General features: G+C 43.6%; 1 protein-coding gene across 2 annotated transcripts in view; it reads right to left on the bottom strand.

Annotated features, from left to right (window-relative positions):
* LOC137544107 (signal transducer and activator of transcription 2-like) overlaps positions 1-21,849 on the bottom strand; it is a 157,307-nt gene that overhangs the window by 121,204 nt on the left and 14,254 nt on the right. For both annotated transcript variants that reach the window (XM_068265176.1, XM_068265175.1), the window contains exons 4-7: positions 18,325-18,420; positions 14,221-14,310; positions 14,049-14,127; positions 4,575-4,660 (exon numbers count right to left, since the gene is read on the bottom strand). In XM_068265176.1, coding sequence (XP_068121277.1) covers positions 4,575-4,660; positions 14,049-14,127; positions 14,221-14,310; positions 18,325-18,420 — 351 coding nt within the window. The remainder of the gene's footprint in view (positions 1-4,574; positions 4,661-14,048; positions 14,128-14,220; positions 14,311-18,324; positions 18,421-21,849) is intronic.

Here is a 21,849-nt window from a genome sequence, read left to right as displayed (position 1 = left end):
TACTGTCCTCTCCTCCTATTCTATGTGCAGCTCTCCCCTCCCATTCCATGTACTGTCCTCTCCTCCTATTCTATGTGCAGCTCTCCCCTCCCATTCCATGTACTGTCCTCTCCTCCTATTCTATGTGCAGCTCTCCCCTCCCATTCCATGTACTGTCCTCTCCTACTATTCTATGTGCAGCTCTCCCCTCCCATTCCATGTACTGTCTTCTCCTACTATTCTATGTGCAGCTCTCCCCTCCCATTCCATGTATTGTCCTCTCCTACTATTCTATGTGCAGCTCTTCCCTCCCATTCCATGTGCTGTCTTCTCCTACTATTCTATGTGCAGCTCTCCCCTCCCATTCCATGTACTGTCCTCTCCTCCTATTCCATGTGCAGCTCCCCCCTCCAATTCCATGTATTGTCCTCTCCTACTATTCTATGTGCAGCTCTCCCCTCCCATTCCATGTACTGTCCTCTCCTCCTATTCTATGTGCAGCTCTCCCCTCCCATTCCATGTATTGTCCTCTCCTACTATTTTATGTGCAGCTCTCCCCTCCCATTCCATGTGCTGTCTTCTCCTACTATTCTATGTGCAGCTCTCCCCTCCCATTCCATGTACTGTCCTCTCCTCCTATTCTGTGTGCAGCTCTCCCCTCCCATTCCATGTACTGTCTTCTCCTACTATTCTATGTGCAGCTCTCCCCTCCCATTCCATGTACTGTCCTCTCCTACTATTCTATGTGCAGCTCTCCCCTCCCATTCCATGTACTGTCTTGTCCTATTATTCTATGTGCAGCTCTCCCCTCCCATTCCATGTATTGTCCTCTCATACAATTCTATGTGCAGCTCTCCCCTCCAATGAGCATCAGTGAGACGCCACTCTGCACTCCACCCTTCCCTATGTAGTCATCTTATTGAATTTGCAGCTTCCCTTGGATAGCTGGTCTTTTAGGGTTTCATCTATCTATCTGGCCTTTGCAGAAATCCATAATTCAAAAAAATAAAGGCAATGGGCAAAAATTGCCCATGGCGGTAGTCCCTAAATACTTGACCATCTTACCCACATAAAAGATAGTGGGTGGGGCAAACCCTGACACTATAATACTTCCACAAGATATCTGAACACATACGGGTTACCAGCCGCCTTAATGTAACAAGTATCAAAATTTATTAATCAATTAAGGACATACATAATCTCTAATAACACACATATGAAAGGAGCAACCATGATTAAAAAAATTAAAATTGCATATGCAAAAGCTACTATAGCCATCAAAGCAGCAATAATAATGAATGTTCCGGCTCAGTAATGCATATGGACAATCCCACACTTGCATACTTCAAACATCCCGCGCTTTCATATTGGTGCCATGCAGATACTAAGCAGTTATAGTGGGGGCCCCCTTTAAATTTCCACAATCCGGCAAGTTCCAGGCAATAGCCACTGATAATGGAGTAGAGTTATCCCCTTGCTCAATGTTCACAATTTTAGGGTTGACGTGCTAAGTACCCCTGGAACTGCTGTAATTCATACATCCATATTAGGGGAAAAAAAGGGTGGATCTCGCCGCTAGCGGTTACTGGCGTCCAATTGGCTTCTTTAGTACGTACATCGCAATTCTATTCAGCGCTGTAGGGTAGCAATATATGTAGAGTTGTCCCATTCACCCGCTCAACCCAATGGTTAGGTCGCCTCCTCTCATCTCGAATACAGTCCGGTTACCATCTGGTTAGCTGCTTGCTCTGGCGAGGCCGACTGCGATTAAAAACAGTCTAGATGCCCGCCCCATCTCCAGGCTCACAGCGTAACTTACACTGCAGCGGGCTACTAGGTAAGCGAACGGCCATACGTACATGTGTCAATCTCCAGTCAACATTATATCCAAAGCCAGCATAGTTACTTTAGCCCCTCGACGTAACTTGTAATACAGCGGGCTACTGAGTAGGCTAACAGCCATGCGTACCAATATCAATGTCCAGTCGGCATTTATACAGAACAAGCCACATCACCAGGTTACACAAGGGTCCAAAAAGACATCATAGGTCCACATTCCAAAATAGAGAGGGGCAATTAGGTAACATCAACACAGTAGGCATCCAAATGAAGTACATTCCACATTATCGGATATGGTCGTCAGCAACTTTGCTCAATCCGTGAGTCTACATTCTATCAATTGCAAGGCCCATGTTGAGTAATCCGCAAAGAGGATATAAAAGTGGATGAATACAGACCCACTGTTCTCTATTATTTTTTGGAACTTGCCGGATTGTGGAAATTTAAAGGGGGCCCCCACTATAACTGCTTAGTATCTGCATGGCACCCAATATGAAAGCGCGGGATGTTTGAAGTATGCAAGTGTGGGATTGTCCATATGCATTACTGAGCCGGAACATTCATTATTATTGCTGCTTTGATGGCTATAGTAGCTTTTGCATATGCAATTTTAAATTTTTGAATCATGGTTGCTCCTTTCATATGTGTGTTATTAGAGATTATGTATGTCCTTAACCACTTGCCGACCGCGCACTCATAACGCGCGTCGGCAAAGTGGTAGCTGCAGGACCAGCGACGCAGTATTGCGTCGCCAGCTGCAGGCTAATTAATCAGGAAGCAGCCGCTCGCGCGAGCGGCTGCTTCCTGTCAATTCACGGCGGGGGGCTCCGTGAATAGCCTGCGGGCCGCCGATGGCGGCTCGCAGGCTAAATGTAAACACAAGCGGAAATAATCCGCTTTGTTTACATTGTAAGGCAGATCGGCGATCCCCGGCCAATCAGCGGCCGGGGATCGCCGCCATGTGACAGGGGACGTCCCGTCACTGGCTGCACAGGACGGATAGCGTCCTGTGCAGCCCCGATCACCGGGGATGACAGGTAGGAGAGGGAGGGGGGGAATTTCGCCGCGGAGGGGGGCTTTGAGGTGCCCCCCCCCCGCAACATGCCAGCCAAGAGGAGCGATCAGACCCCCCCTGCACACCATCCCCATCGGGGGGAAAAAAGGGGGGCGATCTGATCGCTCTGCGTGCTGCCTGATCTGTGCTGGGGGCTGCAGAGCCCACCCAGCACAGATCACAGAATACTGCGCTGGTCCTTAAGGGGGGGTAAAGGGTGGGTCCTCAAGTGGTTAAAGAGAACCCGAGGTGGGTTTGAAGAATATTATCTGAATACAGAAGCTGGATCTGCCTATACAGCCCAGCCTCTGTTGCTATCCCAACCCCCCCTAAGGTCCCCCTGCACTCTGCAATCCCTCATAAATCACAGCCACGCTGCTGACAAACAGCTTGTCAGAGCTGGCTGTGTTTATCTCTATAGTGTCAGTCTGCTGCTCTCCCCGCCTCCTGCAGAACTCCAGTCCCTGCTTGCCCCCCTTCCCTCCCTGCTGATTGGAGGGAAGGGACGGGGACAGAGACCAGAGCTATGCAGGAGGCAGGGGAGCAGCTGAGACTGACACTACAGATGTAAACACAGCCTCACAACACGGCTGTGATTTATGAGGGATTGCAGAGTGCAGGGGACCTTAGTGGGGTTTGGGATAGCAACAGAGGCTGGGCTGTATAGGCAGATCCAGCCTCTGTATGCAGATAACATTCTTTAAAAACACACCTCGGGTTCTCTTTAATTTATTAATACATTTTGATACTTGTTACATTAAGGCGGCTGGTAACCCGTATGTGTTCAGATATCTTGTGGAAGCTTTGCAGAAATCCAGCCTTTTGACAGGTGGGTTGGGGTTTGATTTAAGAAAGTGTTGCTCAACCATTCTCATTGCCATTGTAAACCAAATTGTCTGTATCCTATTATTGCACACATATATGATTGCTTATGTTTTCCTCTGTTACCCTGAGGCGTTGTCTCAGTAATAAAAACATTATTGTAATCAAAACAGAAAAATTCTGTACAGCTCCTATCCGCTCTCTGAACAACAGGAGGTAGAGTTTACTTTTAGCAAGGATTTCAGCTCCCAGAACACTTTGAAGACATTACATTAAAGAGGACCTAAACTTTTCCAAGCGGGTAGAGGAAAACACAGAAAAACTCACCCTGTTTGTATTTAGAGATAACAGCCTGTCTAATGCTCCCTTATCTAGAAGTAATAAATCACTGTAATTTGATCTGTGAGCTCTGTCTGATCTGTGCTGAGGTATGCCAGTCAGACAGGCTATATGTAAACACAGGAGGTTAACCCTGTATGTGCTTACAGCAAACCAGGAAGTATCTCTGAGGAGTTCTGTAAGCAGAAACAAATAAATGTTTTTCTGTAAAGGATATTATGCTGTTGCTTATCTTTTACAGCAGAGAGGAAGTCCTGAGTTTAGGTCCGCTTTAAGTTAAGCTCCACCCCTTCTGATGTAACAAATGGTCACACCTAGCTATGCATCAGCCATGCAGATTCAGTGATAAAGGCAGCACATTGAAAAGGTGTCTGTTCTGCAGTGTCATAGGTTGTAGGTTTCATTCCCACTGGCACTATTCTGAGGAACCAAATTGGAATGTTTTAACATAAAATAAATTGCATTAATTGTACATTCAATTAACTAAATTTGTCAAAAGTAACATTTTTCTAGATTTCCAAATCCAAATGAAACGTCAAACCTTTATTTTGTGTTTGATTTTATCTAGTTGGGATTTAAGATTCTCCCTCTTTGTCTGGAAATATTCATCTGAGAACTTTGGAGGAGCTATACACAAAAAAAAAAAAAAAAAAACACAATTTTAACATTCTAGCTATAAAAATAAATAAATACAGTGATGAAAAACACAGCTTTAAAATGTAATCGATAGAAAAAATAAATAAAAAAACAGTAGTAAAAAACACAGCTTTAACATTCTGATCAGCGCTAGCCCTATCCTATGTAATAATCCTGAAGTATCTCTGCTTCCTCTGACCCTGTGCATCTGCGTTACTGCACATGTGCAGCACCGACAGCTGTTGGGGCAGGTGGGCCGGGAGGGCGAATGCGTGGGCGGACGTGTTTGCGCAGGGATGCATAAGTGCGCTGACTATGCGAAGGTGGCGGTGGTCACAGGGGTGGGAGGGGAGGGGGGTTGCAACACAGACCTAGAGCCTGTTATATCAACGGGCTTAGGTCTACTAGTTTGTTATATTTTAACTTTCATTAGTTATTGATTGTCTTTGGAGGTGGATTACAATGATATTTGTATTTCAGATCATTTATTTATTAACAGCAACAAGAGAGCACAGTGGACCGGCACTCAGAAATCAACTGGTGGAGAGGATGACTGAGGCTGCTGTGTGCAGCTTATCAGTGTGCTCAAAGCCAAAGCAGTTCAATGCAGCAATAACAAGACAGTGGAAATGCCCAGACGTCCCGGATTCGGGGTCCGCTGTCCAAGGCTGCATGAGGTCCCAGGAAACGTCCCGCTTTTAGCAGCGGGACGTCCCGGCCTCGGGACTCTGGCCACTGTATCTGCCAGTTCATTGCCTGCAGCCCCGCTCCAGCCTCCGTAGTCTTCCGGTGTTCCGACACCGGCAGGTGAGCAGGGCTACGGCAAGATGGCTGCCGAAGCCCTGTACTGGAGACTATTTGTGTCTCCAGTACAGGGCTTCAGGCGCCATCTTGCCGTAGCCCTGTCAGCGCGGGAGACAAGATCAGGAGCAGGAGCAAGATGGTCCCGGGAGCAGCGCGCCAGAGGCTGGAGACTTTTGCCAGGTGAGTAAATGCTTTCTTTTCCAGGTGAAATGTGCTGCCATTGCGTTTATTTTCTGGTGAAATGTTTCTCACATTGCGTTTATTTTGTACTGACATGTTTGCCCACATTGCGTTTATTTTGTACTGACATGTTTGCCCGCATTGCGTTTATTTTGTACTGACATGTTTGCCCACATTGCGTTTATTTTGTACTGTCATGTTGCTCGCATTGCGTTTATTTTGTACTGACATGTTGCCCGCAATGCGTTTATTTTCTGGTGTCTGGGGTAACTGTTACTGCATTTATTATTTAATGGTCATAGATGGCTATGTTTGCTGCTTTGGGGTTACGGTATACTATTAAATAGCATCACACAGTTTCTGCACACCCATGATGCAAAGTCTTGTTTGACCACATCATGGCGTAAACACTGCTTTCTTATGCCTCGCTGTTACATCATTACGTTAGCTCCGCCCATACAATGTCATGGCCATGCCCATTTTCGCCACGGCCCCCCCACCCCCAGTCTTTGTCGCTGCGCGCTCCTCAGTCCCCCCACTTTGCGCGCCGCCCCCCACCTCCCCCCCCCCGTCCCAGGTTGGACCTATAAAAATCTGGTCACTCTAATTAAACGAACCGGTCGTCAGGGCGTGCACCCAGCGGCACCCACTGTCATCTCAAATCCCCACAACACTGCTCATGATAAGTATCACTTTTTATAATGTATGCTATGCACAAGATGGACTCTTTATGCATGCTTTGTGAAGTCAAGTGAATGAAGCAATAAATGATTGGCAGTAGTGCCAAGAATTTCCACTGTCTTGTTATTGCTGCATTTATTTATTCAAATGTGTTTAATTGACTCAAAACTTTATTCCCATCCTTTAAATTTATATATTTCTTATTTTCTTGTGTTCAAATGAAGGAAAATGAATCAGGATAGAAAGGACCAGTGTGGTTTGAATTATAAAACAATATATTTTTCATATGAAATCTTTATGGTACAGTATGTGTGACTAAGGGTGTGCCGGGGGCCACACATGATGGATAAAGTCCTAAAACTCTCCCCACTTCAAACTAGCAATTGGAAGAGATACTGTACAGTATAAAGACTCTGTGCGAAACCCGGGGGTGATCCTGGATGGAAAGCTAACACTCAGACAGCAGGTATCAGCTATCGTCAAGTCTTCCCTCTTCCATCTGAGAAATATAACGAGAATCAAGCACCTTATCCCAGCTGAAGACCTACCTGCCCTGGTTCATGCAGCGTAAGCAGCGTGGGTCAAGAATCCACACTCTAAGGGAGTGCAGGAGTTTACAGATGATCACATACATGCTCTACATTTTCCAGAAAAGCTTCTAACACGATATGCTCACAGCATTAAGAGATAAACAACTGTATCTATAGTGCTAATTCTAAGCAGGACTTTTCTGGAATCCCATGGTCTTATTTAGTGTTTAAATACTAAAACACTAAAGACTCCGCCTCCACCAACAGACTCCGCCTCCACCAACAGCTTGGCTGCCCCCCTATTCTCACCCCGCTGGAGCAATTCTCGGCATCCTCCGCTGTCACCCCATTACCAACTTGTACTGTATGGGGCGTGTACCACATAGGGCAATTTTCAACAGTCGATTCTTTTTTTTTCTGTTTACTATGATTTTTATTAGAATTTTTTTATAAATACATGACACAGTACAAACAAGAAAATGCATCATGAGATTACAACAGAGAGCCATATACGTAACTTACATTAATTAGCAGCAACTACAAAAATAAAGGTTGGCATATATTAGAAATACTAAGTTATCTGGTATTTATTTATGTCTGTAAGTAAGTGTTATAGAGGTAAATCAAATCGGAGTTGGTTGTCCTAAAGGGATCCAGGGAGCTCACACCAGATCAAATACACGCATTGTGGATTTTAACTGTGGGTAATCTGCTCCATATGCTAGATCCACCAGATTTTATGTAACAACCAGGAGGGTGGAGGCATAGGGCTCTTCCAGTGTTTTGCAAACAAAAATCTATTAGCACTACAGAGTAGGGAGACAAGTTTGTTATGCTTTTTAGGAAGCCCGGAGCAGTTTTTACTAAATAGCGCAGTGCTGATATCTTTAGTCACAGGGAATTCTAGGGTCAAAGAGATCAGCTGAAAGCAGTCGTCCCAAGATAACCGGACAGCTCCACCAGCAATGGACTATGTCAGCATTATCAGAATTGCAATTAAAGCATTGTGGGGTCAACAAGGCTTTCATTTTTGCCAACTTTCGAGGGGTGAAATACACACGGCATAGAATTTTATAAATACTGTATATTCTGGCGTATAAGACTACTTTTTAATTAAATCTTCTGAAAAGTCAGGGGCCGTCTTATACGCCGGGTGTCATTAATGCCGGGTGATACGCCCTATCCTGTTAGCGACTCTCAGATCTCGCTGGTGAGGACTGTAGTGAAGAGGCGCAGGCAAGCATGTGCGAGATCTGAGAGACAGAGAAGGAGGTAAATAGGATACAAGGGTGGCTAGAAGGGTTAAAGAGGTGTGTTTTATGGGCACAGTGGGATCTATTCTTCCATACTGCTCTGAAAGCTGTCCAATCCACTTACAGAGAGTTGACCGATCGAACCAGTCAATCGCCTATATACTGTTATATACTGGGTACCACATACAGTACAGCACCAGTATCTGTTCATACATAACTCCAGTATATGATTTTTTAAAATTTGTATTTGGTGTGCGTTGGAAGAGGGGTAGTCTTATATGGAGAGTATATCCCAAACTCTATCTTTTCACTGGAAAAGTTGGGGGGTCGTCTTATACGCCCAGTCGTCTTATACGCTGGAATATACGGGTATTCCAAATTCTTAGCGCTGTCCAACTTCAATCCTCAACTCCACATCCGTAGAAATTAATAAAATTCGAAGGCTTGCCAGCTGGTGCCAACCCATGTTATAAGGTTGTATATTGAGCATTATATGGTGACATCTCTGGTAGGTCTTTAATCAACTCTCACACGGCCGACAAACGAGATAATTCTCTCCTCACATGCCAGAGTGTGAAATCGGTAGGGTAGGAGACTGCATGGTACCAAGAAGATACCCTATCTGGGATTCTTATGGAGTATCGCTTTCTTGTTTTTATATATACGAGATATTTTAATAAACATCTACACATAGATCACTATATCCCTTCATTTATCTTTTACCCTATGCCCACTGATGAGCGTCCACATTGGAGGAGAGGAGGATCTCGTTTGTCGGTCGTGTGAGAGTTGATTGAAGACCTACCAGAGATGTCACCATATAATGCTCAATATATAACCTTATAATGTGGGTTGTCACCAGCTGGCAAGTTTTTGAGTTTTATTTATATCTACTGACCTGGAGTTGAGGATTGAAGTTGGCCAGCACTGAGAATTTGTACATGTGTACAATTGGGACGTGTCTCTTTCTCAACTGCGGCTACTTTAAGAATATTATAATTCTCATATACAGATGGATTTTGGACTGTGGCCCTGAGGTCTAATAATTTAATAGAATTGTATAAGCCTACTCTTTTATTATTATATTTGACAAGGTTCTAGATATGTTATCGAAGATCTCAGACAAATCCTCAGAAGAGTCAAGAGCTAAAGATTTTTCCCACTTTTCCATTGGAAGATTGAGAAGCGGAAGGGCATCATACCATAATATGGCCTATAGATGGGAAATTAAGTTTGGTCTATTTACTCCCAGGAAAAAATGTGCTTGATTGGGATGAGGTCCCAAGCAATGCTTTCAGTATAGATGATATGTAGCTTCTAAGTTGAAGGAAACGTAAAAAGTCTGAATTCATTAAGTACAATGTAGATTTTCTCCCAAGAGAGCATTTTGCCATCCTGAATAAGTATAATGGTCAAGAGGCCAAAAGGTAAATGCAACAATCTTTATTAATGCCAGCCACAAAACATTTAAAAAACAAAGCAGCCGTGCCTAGGTCATAGGCCCCTAATATAATTAATAGTGTGCCTGAGCCCTTGCAGAATAGATAAGGAATATATATATATATATATATGTATAGGATATTGTCACGATCGATGTAGCAGAGAGGGTCTGATTCTCGGTGATCTGCAGTATCACTGGGAATACAGATATATATGCGATTATTGATGATCTGCAGTATCACCGATAATCCGATATAACGCTAACCTCTGAACACCTGAGTAGTGTGAGTGCTTGGTGCAACAGTAATACCGTGAGGACTAAGCCTCAGAAACAAGTGCCGTACAGTATGAAGTACTGCAGCAATACAGATTCCTTCCGAAGGCCTGGACTCTCCCGGGGGAGGAGTCAGGCGGAGCGTAGGAAGGACAGAACGTGAGTGACACCTAGGAGAGAGAGTGTCACCAACAGATCTGGGAACTGCCTCTAACAGTAAGGTCAGTTCTCGAAGTCAGGCAAGCCAGGTCGTATCACACGGACAGATACAGTACAGATTCAGAACGCAGAGGCGGAGTCTAATAAACAAGCAGGGTTCGGCAACAGGGTATCAGAAATATCGGGGTACAGAATCAGGAATCAGATGCAGAGTCTAAGAACGAGCCGAGGTTCGGCAACAGGGTATCAGAATGACAAGGTACAAGATCAGAATACAGAAGAATAGTAACAAGCTTGGGGAACATGAGGAGCGAGTTCCCAATGAATACAGGATGGGCCCTGAGGCAGCAAATACAGAGCTGGCCCTGTGGAGCAGGTGCCCAACAAATACAGAGCTGGCCCTGGGGAGCAGGTGCCCAGCACATACAGAGCTGCCCCTGTGGAGCAGGTGCCCAGAACATACAAGGCATGAACTATCTCCTAGCGATAGAGATAGTTCTCAGGGTCGGGAAGGCCCTGGGGAGCAGGTGCCCAGCGAATACAGAGCTGGCCCTGTGGAGCAGGTGCCCAGCGAATACAGAGCTGGCCCTGTGGAGCAGGTGCCCAGCACATACAGAGCTGGCCCTGTGAAGCAGGTGCCCAGCACATATAGAGCTGGCCCTGTGAAGCAGGTGCCCAGCACATACAAGGCATGAACTATCTCCTAGTGATAGAGATAGTTCTCAGGGTCGGGAAGGCCAGGTCGGCAACTCACAGACAAACAAAGTACAGGATCAGAAGACAGAGGCAGAGTCAGGGGCTAACGGAGAATCAGAAAGGCAAGGTACAGAGTCAGATATCAGGAGAGTAGTCAGACAAGCAGGAAGTCATAACAGATAATCACAATCAAACTAGTACTTTAAGCTATCAACAGAATCTAGCTAAGTGTAGGATTACAGCTCCAGCTGGTCCCGGCACACTTAAGGATCTGACTACAGGTCTGAGTGCTCGCACGTATGTGTTCGCAACAACAGGCAACCAGCAACTGACCAAGCAGCAGAATATATAGTTGCTGGACACTGCCGCTCCGCCCGAACCATTCAGCCAATCATGAGTCCTGCAGGAATCAGCTGACCTTTCTGATCAGCTGACACTTCCCCTGCTGGTATAAAGGTCCTGAATTCAGGCCCGCACGCGCATGGCTCTCCATCTGCCTAGGTGCACAAACAGACCCAGCCACATCAAGCACACGCTGCTGCATGCAAACAGCCGCTTTGCTGTCAGGACATGCGGCGGCTTTTCTGCGATCCACCACACAACCAGACGCGTGCAAACCGCCGCGTAGGACGCGGAGTCAGCCGCCTAGCTCTTGCCACACGCCGCGGCTTTCCGCGTTTCCTCACAGATATGCAGGCTCTCCCCAAAGGACTGTGGTCCAATATAACAGTGTCAGATAAAGTACAAAAAGGTTATTAATAAATAAGCTGACACTGTACCACAGTCAAATCGATGGAAAGGTGCACATACCAACCCTAAATGGATATAAGATAATTGTCTCTCAATGACCAACGTCTGCACCAATTAGCTTATAAAGTGCAAGTGATAACAGTGCTAAGTTGCTATATAAATTTAAAAAAAGGGTATCGTGCAAACGCCTCAAAATCTGTCAAAAATCTGTCAATCACTACATGCAATTTCTAAATTTCAATATTAAACCCTTAAAAACAGAATACAAACATGGTGCTACAATACTGTTGCCAATATTCCCAAGCATAAGTGTAAGTACAATGAAGGTAGATGGGAATGTGAGGTAGGTAAAGATAAGAGGAGTGTGCATGAAAATCTCACAACGTATATGGCATAGAAATATGTATACATCCCACATTTTTTGGGCTGCTGCACATATTTATTACATCCCACTAATTTTGGCTTCTCTTTTTACATCATTTCTATGATTGTCTGGATCTCATTTGATTGAATCTATTCTGGCTGGTCCTGTCTGTTTTTGAAGGCTCTGGGATGTCTTCTTTTTAAAGTCCATATGGGGACATCCTTCAACAGAAATCGGAAGATTTTGTTATCTCCTCTTCATAGTGATTGAAATGTCTAACTTCGGTCTAATTCTGTAGTGATTGAGATGTTTTACTTTTTTCTTAATATTCCACTCTTGTTGTATTCTTTTTTGAATATGCGTAACTGTAAATTGTAGTTGTCCAAGATATAGGCATACCGTCCTGATGTTCTGTATGGGCTCCTTTTATTGTTATTATATATATTTTTTTGTATCAGACTTTATTGAAACGTTCTCTCTGATGCCCTGTGTATCTGTATAGGTCTTTGTTAGTCTATTTGTATTTCTAATTATGTCCATTAGATGGCGACCTATTCCTTTGGTTTCCTCTTTACCTTATCTACAACTTTTGCTTGCTATTTTCTATTTATCCACAAGATGGCAAACTATTTAGTTAGGATTCATGAGTCCATAACTACGCGTCCATAGCTACCCTGTACGCATGGCTGACCCTGCATGCTGACAGCAGACGGCACGCGAGGTCAAGCCCAAGACGCAGCCGCATCCATGAATAGTATTTAAACCGTGCCAGCTTCCAGTGACAGCGTCCCTTTGCAGCTTTGGCGGAACTAGGGTAGACCCGGGTAGCGCCAACACAGCCGTCCCCAGGTCTTCTTATTGATTTATTCAGGTGAGCCTTGCGTCTTCCAATTCCAACTCTGCCTCAATCTAATCTCACTATTCTCTATATCTCACTTGCCTCATCTTATCTTTACCTACCTCACATTCCCATCTACCTTCATTGTACTTACACTTATGCTTGGGAATATTGGCAACAGTATTGTAGCACCATGTTTGTATTCTGTTTTTAAGGGTTTAATATTGAAATTTAGAAATTGCATGTAGTGATTGACAGATTTTTGACAGATTTTGAGGCGTTTGCACGATACCCTTTTTTGAATTTATATAGCAACTTAGCACTGTTATCACTTGCACTTTATAAGCTAATTGGTGCAGACGTTGGTCATTGAGAGACAATTATCTTATATCCATTCAGGGTTGGTATGTGCACCTTTCCATCGATTTGACTGTGGTACAGTGTCAGCTTATTTATTAATAGCCTTTTTGTACTTTATCTGACACTGTTATATTGGACCACAGTCCTTTGGGGGAGAGCCTGCATATCCTATACATATATATATTCCTTATATATTCTGCAAGGGCTCAGGCAGGCTATTAATTATATTAGGGGCCTATGACCTAGGCACGGCTGCTTTGTTTTTAAATAGTTTTTACATTTTTTTGTAGCTGGCATTAATAAAGATTTTTGCATTTACCTTTTGGCCTCTTGACCATTAATTTTCTCATATGGTATACAGCATTAATGATATTGATAATATAGGGGTGTCTTTCTTTTCTTGGTGGCTTTAGAATTTATTCAGGTCTAGGAACCATTTCCCCCTTGTTACACCTATAGTGGCTTTACTAGCAATATTAATTGCCATAATTATGCATGCTCGTTTTCTTTTGTTTTAGAATAAGGGAATTAAAACTGATGATGCCCACTCGCTTCCACCTGCCCCAAGTAGCATCTTCAACACTAGATTCTTAAAGCATATCTCACCCTAGGCAAATCTACCTGAGATAAGCACAGAGATATGTTCATACAGGGTCCACATACCTCTCCTTATTCCTGTAATCACTCCTTGGAAAAATCTGACTTTTAGCTAAAGTCAAATCTTCAGACAGGAAGAGGCAGGCTTACTGCAATGTTCACGCCTATCACCCTCCTAGTCCCTCTTCTTAAAGGGTGTGAATGCGGCTCTGATGAGGAAGGAATATAAATGTGATAGGAGGACACATCAGAGCATGCTGCCTCCAATTTCACTGTCAATGCAGTCTGCTGCATATGCTAAAATGGGAGTAATGGCGCAGTGCGATGCGATAGCCATTTTGCTGCGCATAAATGGCATTGCTCCAAGTGTAAAAGGATCCTAACAGGACTGTACATACATGTTTATGTCATTATGCTACATGTTGCCTTAGGTTACCTTTAACAAATACTTACATGCTCTACACACAGAATTATATGTGAAGAGAAACTCTTCCATCTGTTCTTCTAAAATCTTCACTTCTTCACATATAATCTGCAAACACATGTCAAATAAAAGAGATGTTTAAAAGACAGGAAGGAATATCTATTCAGAATCACTTTGTAAAATTTCTTCTACCGTACATACCTCCCAAATATCCTTTTTTACTTCACTAACGCTTTGCTCGGTGTCAGCATTCTGTGAAGTTTCCATTGGCATTTGAACTTGGTGCCTACTCTGTAACGGTATTGAGAGATTTGAAAAAAAAATTTAATTTTCAATCTTACAGCCAGTTCAAGTCAGTGCTCCAGCAATGCGGCCTTTCTGCTCTAGAAAATGTTTTTCCAGTGGAAACTGGGAGTGCAGCACTTAGGCCTGGAACCCCCTAGAGTGCTTTTTTGAGCGTTTAGGGAGCGCTTTAAAATGCTAGTGATTTCCCTAAATGCTCTGCCAATGTAAATAAATGTAGCAAATTCCACAGCAGCGGTTGCGATTAGCAAAAGCGCAATCGCAGGACATGCAGCATTTTGAGAGCGTTTGCGCTTCAATGTAAAGTACTGAAACGCTGGCAAATCGCTCATGAATCTTTACAAAGCGATTTGTGAGCGATTTTAAATTACTGCAAACTGTAAAAAATTATAATGAATTGAAAGGACCAATCAGAATTAAAATCGCTAATCGCAAATCACTATCACAATTTCTGGGAAAAAGCTTACACTTTTTAAAATCGCTACCAAAATCACCAGAAAACGCTCATGAAAGCGTTTTCAAAACACTAATTAAAAACACTAGCGATTGCGCTATCGATTTGCGATTTGTAGTGGGTTCCAGGCCTTATACTCCATACTCTGAAAACATTGTCCGGACAATGTTTTCACTGTCCAAAAGGAAATGTTGTAAGCTTCAAATGAAAAGTTTAAAAGCATTGTAACGGTAAAGGTGGCCACTAACAATCCAATTCATCCAATTCTACCCAATCTATGCAGTATAAAGAGGACCAGTGTCCCGAATGATTTTGTGTCATGCAGAGATGTTTTCTGCATGACACGTATAGTGCTTGATTCACTAAACTGTGATAACTCATACTACGGCTGTTTTCATGCGAGATCGCGAATTTTCACATGCAAAAGCTCGCAATTGCGCGTGAAGATTTGCAATCACGCGCGAAACCGGCCGTGATATGAGTTATCACAGTTTAGTGAATCAAGCCCATAGTTTGCAAATCACCAGGCTTATTTATTTATTTTTTTTCATTTGGGCCACAGAAAACAAATAAACGTACTTTTTCTAATGTATCCCGTGACTGTTCAGGCATCGGCTACGGGACAGCTATTTACTTATGCTCCCCCAGCCTACTTTAATAGGCCCTAAAGACTGGTATACACTATGCAATTTCCCGTCAGATAGATGGGTCGAATAGATAATTTCCAACAGGTCCAATCTGATTTCCGATCGATTTGCATAGAAGTGATCAGAAAATCAATCAGAAAAACGATAGGAAATACAATCCAATATGTCAGAAATTATCCATCGACCCATCTATCGGATGGGAAATTGCATGGTGTTTACCAGGCTTAACAACCGCTCTCTGGCAGTGCCCGGGGATCCAGCGTGATAGCATTTCATGTTGACAGGTGACGTCACAGCTCTTTTCAGGAAGCCTGTAGAGGGGACCTTCAGTATCCCGTCTCTACAGGCATTACTGCAGGCAGCTGCCGAGTCTCCACCTTTATTGTAGATTTCAGCTTATGCCGTTCATTTTAACCATTGGAGCCCCATGATAAGTAAACCTCTCACAGCAGCTTAAAGTACACCTAAAGCATTGCAAATAATACAAAAACAATGAGAAAAAAAAAAAAAAAAGTAGTGGGAAGCTTCTGAATGATCCACAGTTCCAGTGAACGTTCCCTCTAATAGTATTCAACGTGCACCAATTAAACAGGCTGTGTCAGTATACTGAGCGTGCATGTACCTTACTCACACATGCCCAGTTGGGATACACTTGTCAACAGCCATGAGCGGAGCCGGAAGAAACTTATTGTGTTGGTGCAGTTAAATAACTTTAGAGAGACCCTGCGCTGGAATATGACATGGGGTTCTGATGCATGAACCACTAGTAATAAACTCTTGAGAAATTGTATGAATGTATTAGAGCAGGGCTCCACCCACTTTTTGGTTATGGGGATAAAAAGTATCCTATATTACCTTATTCCAGATAATGTACATGTGTGTGCCAAATTTCATTCAAATCCATCAGCCATTGTTTGATTGAGTAACAAACATCCAAAATTTCACATTTATAATATTAGTGAGAAAATAATAATTATATAGTAGGGACATTAGACTATGACTATGGTCGGATTAGATTGTCCACTCCTCTGAGGACAGTCAGTGACAGTGGCTGGATAGTGTACTGGTTAAGGGCTCTGCCTCTGACACAGACGACCTGGGTTTGTATCTTCCTGTTTAGTAAGCTAGCACCTATTCAGTAGGAGACCTTGGGCAAGACTCCCTATCACTGCTACTGCGTATAGAGCACGTCCTAGTGGCTGCAGCTCTGGCGCTTTGAGTCCACCAGGAGAAAAGTGCAATATAAATGTTATTTGTCTTGTCTTGACTGTGTACTCTGTAAAGTGCTGCAGAAGATGCCACTGCTATATAAATACATAATAACAATATGGTAGGACATTAAACTACAAGTACGGTAGGATTAGTTTTTGAGCTGCTCTGAGGACACTCAGTGACATGACTGTGTGCTCTGTAAAGTGCTCCGTGAGCTTCAACTGGAAATTGTGCATCCGATCCTTGCCTTCCTGTGCTGGCCAAATACAAAGACAGGTGGAGGTGAGGGGATGCAGAGCACAGCAGCAGCAGCAATGCATATAGGGGTTAATATGCATGCATTGCTATTGTACAGGAAGGATGGAATGCACCATTTGATTTGAAGAAGGGGGCAGAGGTATGACTGTGCTCTGCTCTCTGCCCACCACGCACCCCCCCCCCCCCCCCCACACACACACACACACACACACACTTTCATACAGAGGAAATGGTGGCGCAGCAGCTCACTCGTGTGGTGTCATGGACAGACATGACTGGCTGCTTGTAAGGGGAAAAAAAGTGGACACTGAGCTGAGTGCCCCTATGGAACTGCACCCGGTGACATATGTCCCCCCATGCTATGCCTCTGCACTTAGCTCAGTAGCTTATACATGTTACATGCTGCAGGGATTCTGAGATTTACTTTTTATCATTAATTGCAGTTGATAAGGGTGACCAAACAAAGCAGGATTAAGCATGACAGTAAAGGTGGCCATACACTATTCAATATCTTTTATCGATATCTGGACGATTCAATCAAATTGGCTACATATTGATGATGCAAACGATTCCCAAATTATTTATTTTAGGCCAAAATCGATCAATTCTATTAATAGCATGGGTTGGAGAGATTTTTCTCGATTGGCGGCGGGTCATAAGCGTGTTGCTAGTGACATTCCATTTCAGCCTGATCTCTCACCTGTCCACTAGTGCTTCCTCTTGTGTCTTCTCTCCAGTGCCTAGGCTTCTTAATGCATCTTCATTTCTGGGAAGCTGTGTCACATGACAAACAAAGGCCAAATACTAGAGGCCTCTTGTGGTCAGATAAGGTACATGCCATGGTGCTCCCAGTGTCTGGCCTCTAGCGACAGGTGCACACAGCTCCTAGGGAGTTTAGAGGCAGGAAGCAGCCCTGGGCGGTGGAGAAAAGACACCAGAGGAGGCATCGGTGGACAGGTGAGAGAAGCTCTGCTTCCCCTACACTCTGCACAGCCCAGGGGGTTGGGGGTAAGGGGGATTCCCCCTACTGAGCAAGTATCAAACTATTTTTTCTGACTACAGGTACCCTTTAAGTATGTGGTTGGTATTACCAGGGCTGTGGAGTCGGAGTCGAGGAGTTGGAGTAATTTTGGGTACCTGGAGTCGGTGCTTTCATAAACTGAGGAGTCAGATTTGGATGATTTTTGTACCAACTCCACAGCCCTGATAAATGTTAGACTAAGGAGTCGGTGTTGAGGAGTCTGGGCAATTTTGGGTACCTGGAGTTGGGTGGTTTCATAAACTGAGGAGTCGGAGTCTGATGATTTTTGCACCGACTCGACAGCCCTGGGAGTCGGTGCAAAAATCCATTCTGCTATCGCCAGGGGAAAAAAAAAAGAAAAACATGGTATATTATAAAGGATCCTGCATTTCACAATAGTATCGTCAAACCTCCATTTCTTTGGCTTCTGAAAGAATCTGCTGCTCCTGCTGTAGAATATGATGGATCTGTTCAGCCAGTTTTTGTGGGTTTTCTTGGTACAGAGTCTACAATGAAACAGATATCATTCTGAAGATAAAATAGGAAGCTGAAATGATACACTAACAATTACCAATAACAATTCAATTCTTATTGTTTGAACTCATTCACAGTATTGGGATTCGGTTACATTACACATGGCAGTTCTGGGCTAGGACATATAACTTTACTGGATGCATGCATTTTAGTACTATGAGCTACAAATACATTTAACTACTTACTGCATCTTGTGCAGTACAGGTCCTTCTAAAAAAATTAGCATATTGTGATAAAGTTCATTATTTTCTGTAATGTACTGATAAACATTAGACTTTCATATATTTTAGATTCATTACACACAACTGAAGTAGTTCAAGCCTTTTATTGTTTTAATATTGATGATTTTGGCATACAGCTCATGAAAACCCAAAATTCCTATCTCAAAAAATTAGCATATTTCATCCGACCACTAAAAGAAAAGTGTTTTTAAAACAAAAAAAGTCAACCTTCAAATAATTATGTTCAGTTATGCACTCAATGCTTGGTCGGGAATCCTTTTGCAGAAATGACTGCTTCAATGCGGCGTGGCATGGAGGCAATCAGCCTGTGGCACTGCTCAGGTGTTATGGAGGCCCAGGATGCTTCGATAGTGGCCTTAAGCTCATCCAGAGTGTTGGGTCTTGCGTCTCTCAACTTTCTCTTCACAATATCCCACAGATTCTCTATGGGGTTCACGTCAGGAGAGTTGGCAGGCCAATTATGCACAGTAATACCATGGTCAGTTAACCATTTACCAGTGGTTTTGGCACTGTGAGCAGGTGCCAGGTCGTGCTGAAAAAAGAAATCATCTCCATAAAGCTTTTCAGCAGATGGAAGCATGAAGTGCTCCAAAATCTCCTGATAGCTAGCTGCATTGATCCTGCCCTTGATAAAACACAGTGGACCAACACCAGCAGCTGACATGGCACCAGACCATCACTGACTGTGGGTACTTGACACTGGACTTCAGGCATTTTGGCATTTCTCCCCAGTCTTCCTCCAGACTCTGGCACCTTGATTTCCGAATGACATGCAAAAGTTGCTTTCATCCGGAAAAAGTACTTTGGACCACTGAGCAACAGTCCAGTGCTGCTTCTCTGTAGCCCAGGTCAGGCGCTTCTGCCGCTGTTTCTGGTTCAAAAGTGGCTTTACCTGGGGAATGGGGCACCTGTAGCCTATTTCCTGCACACGCCTGTACACGGTGGCTCTGGATATTTCTACTCCAGACTCAGTCCACTGCTTCCACAGGTCCCCCAAGGTCTGGAATCGGTCCTTCTCCAAAATCTTCCTCAGGGTCCGGTCACCTCTTCTCGTTGTGCAGCGTTTTCTGCCACACTTTTTCCTTCCCACAGACTTCCCACTGAGGTGCCTTGATAAAGCACTCTGGGAACAGCCTATTCGTTTAGAAATGTCTTTTTGTGTCTTACCCTCTTGCTTGAGGGGGTCAATGATGGCCTTCTGGACAGCAGTCAGGTCAGCAGTCTTACCCATGATTGCGGTTTTGAGTAATGAACCAGGCTGGGAGTTTTTAAAAGCCTCAGGAATCTTTTGCAGATGTTTAGAGTTAATTAGTTGATTCAGATGATTAGGTTAATAGCTTGTTTAGAGAATCTTTTCACGATATGCTAATTTTTTGAGATAGGAATTTTGGGTTTTCATGAGCTGTATGCCAAAATCATCAATATTAAAACAATAAAAGGCTTGAACTACTTCAGTTGTGTGTAATGAATCTAAAATATATGAGAGTCTAATGTTTATCAGTACATTACAGAAAATAATGAACTTTATCACAATATGCTAATTTTTTGAGAAGGACCTGTATATTCACGGCCCGGCAAAACTTCAATTGAAGTACCAGGGCCGTGAAAATAAGTCTATAGCACGCACTCCCATTGTCGCCCGTTAGTGGAGAGATGTATGAATGGGAACGCAGTTTCCATTAATTAATCTAAGTCCCAGATTCAATGAACTCAGGCGTCTATGAGACGCCTGCCTTCATTGTATCTTCCTGTTGTTACAGTGCCATGCATTACTTTTGATTCACATCCTTGCGTACCTGAATTGGAAATAATGACTGACATCTTGTGGCCAAATCATTTCTGCTAGTAATACCTATGCAAAGTTCAGCACTGGGTATAGGTCCCTTTTTTTACATGGTAAAATATAATAGTTTCTCCTTATTGAAATAATTATAAATTATAAACCAAACATTTCTTAGGTCTATCTCATAGCCACATCACGGTACACATACAGTATTTACTATACTGTATATTCTCTCTACTCTGTATATTAATGGCCAAGAGTGGGAACGCACAAACATAAAGAAATTTAAAAAAAAATGGTTAGTTGAAAGAAAAGAAGTAAAAAAAGGTACAGTAATTTAAAGTCACTTTTTTTAAAATCAAAAACCACCAATAAAACATCCTATACTATAAAACCCGTGTCTCTGCATCCCCTGTCTGTGCTTTTTTGCCAGAGCGCATATGCGGCACACGGACGTTACACACTACAGGAGGACAAGGGCGGGGGGCAGCGTGTGGGAGCCTGGTGGGTGGGCATGTGCGCGTGTGGTAGCCATGTATGAATTTGCATGCTGGCAATGCGGTGCTGTTAAAAGAAGCAGGGGGGGGGAGGTTGGGAGGAAGAGGGGTTGTGAGGTGCCCAGTCTTAGCGCTCGTTATCGTAATGGGCCTAAGGTCTACTTTATAGATAAATTTAGGGCCCTACTGCACTATTCTGCCCAACATAACAGATATATCACAGTGAAAATACCATAAGTGTCCAGAATAGTATGCATCTAATAATGAAGTACAAATACTGCTCATCTATTGTAGAAGAAGGTGTGTGCCAATATAAGAATACATGGCAACTATGTGTAGACCTACAGGTCATACTGCGAGGTGCAGAGCCTTGCACACACATACAAAGCATGTCACCCAGCTGGGATCAGGAGTCAATTCATTGGGCAACATTGCAGGGCCGAGGCTGTAAAGACGCGCCATTAGCCTACTGGTGGAGGAGGAGAGCCGAAGGAGTGGTGCGCAAGTTGCGCCAGAAGGAAGGCAGGGAGTGGAGAACAATGCTTTTGGCTGAGTCATTCCACTAGACTGACTTCTGTTCAATTCTGAGGGGCATTGGGGCTGCTGTAAACACAATAGATAGGTAGAGGTAATTGTTGTCGACCGCTTAACCTGAGTTTAATCTGTCGTGCATACGAGGCTTTAGTGGTGCATCCAACTGCGTCGTGTCATGCCTTCCTAGATGGAATGAACATGCAGAGATACAAGCTGTGCATGTAAGTGACACAATAAATCAGCCAAAGATGACTATGCAGAGCTTCAAGTCATGCATGTTTTTACACAAAATACCATATAGCTATGTGGTGCACATTCCAAATCACACAAAGCAACGGCAGCTTT

Source organism: Hyperolius riggenbachi, chromosome 2 (assembly GCF_040937935.1).
Source record: "Hyperolius riggenbachi isolate aHypRig1 chromosome 2, aHypRig1.pri, whole genome shotgun sequence".
Lineage (NCBI taxonomy): Eukaryota > Metazoa > Chordata > Amphibia > Anura > Hyperoliidae > Hyperolius > Hyperolius riggenbachi.
The sequence above is the reverse complement of the archived record's forward strand: the minus strand, read 5'-3'. Positions and strand labels throughout refer to the sequence as shown.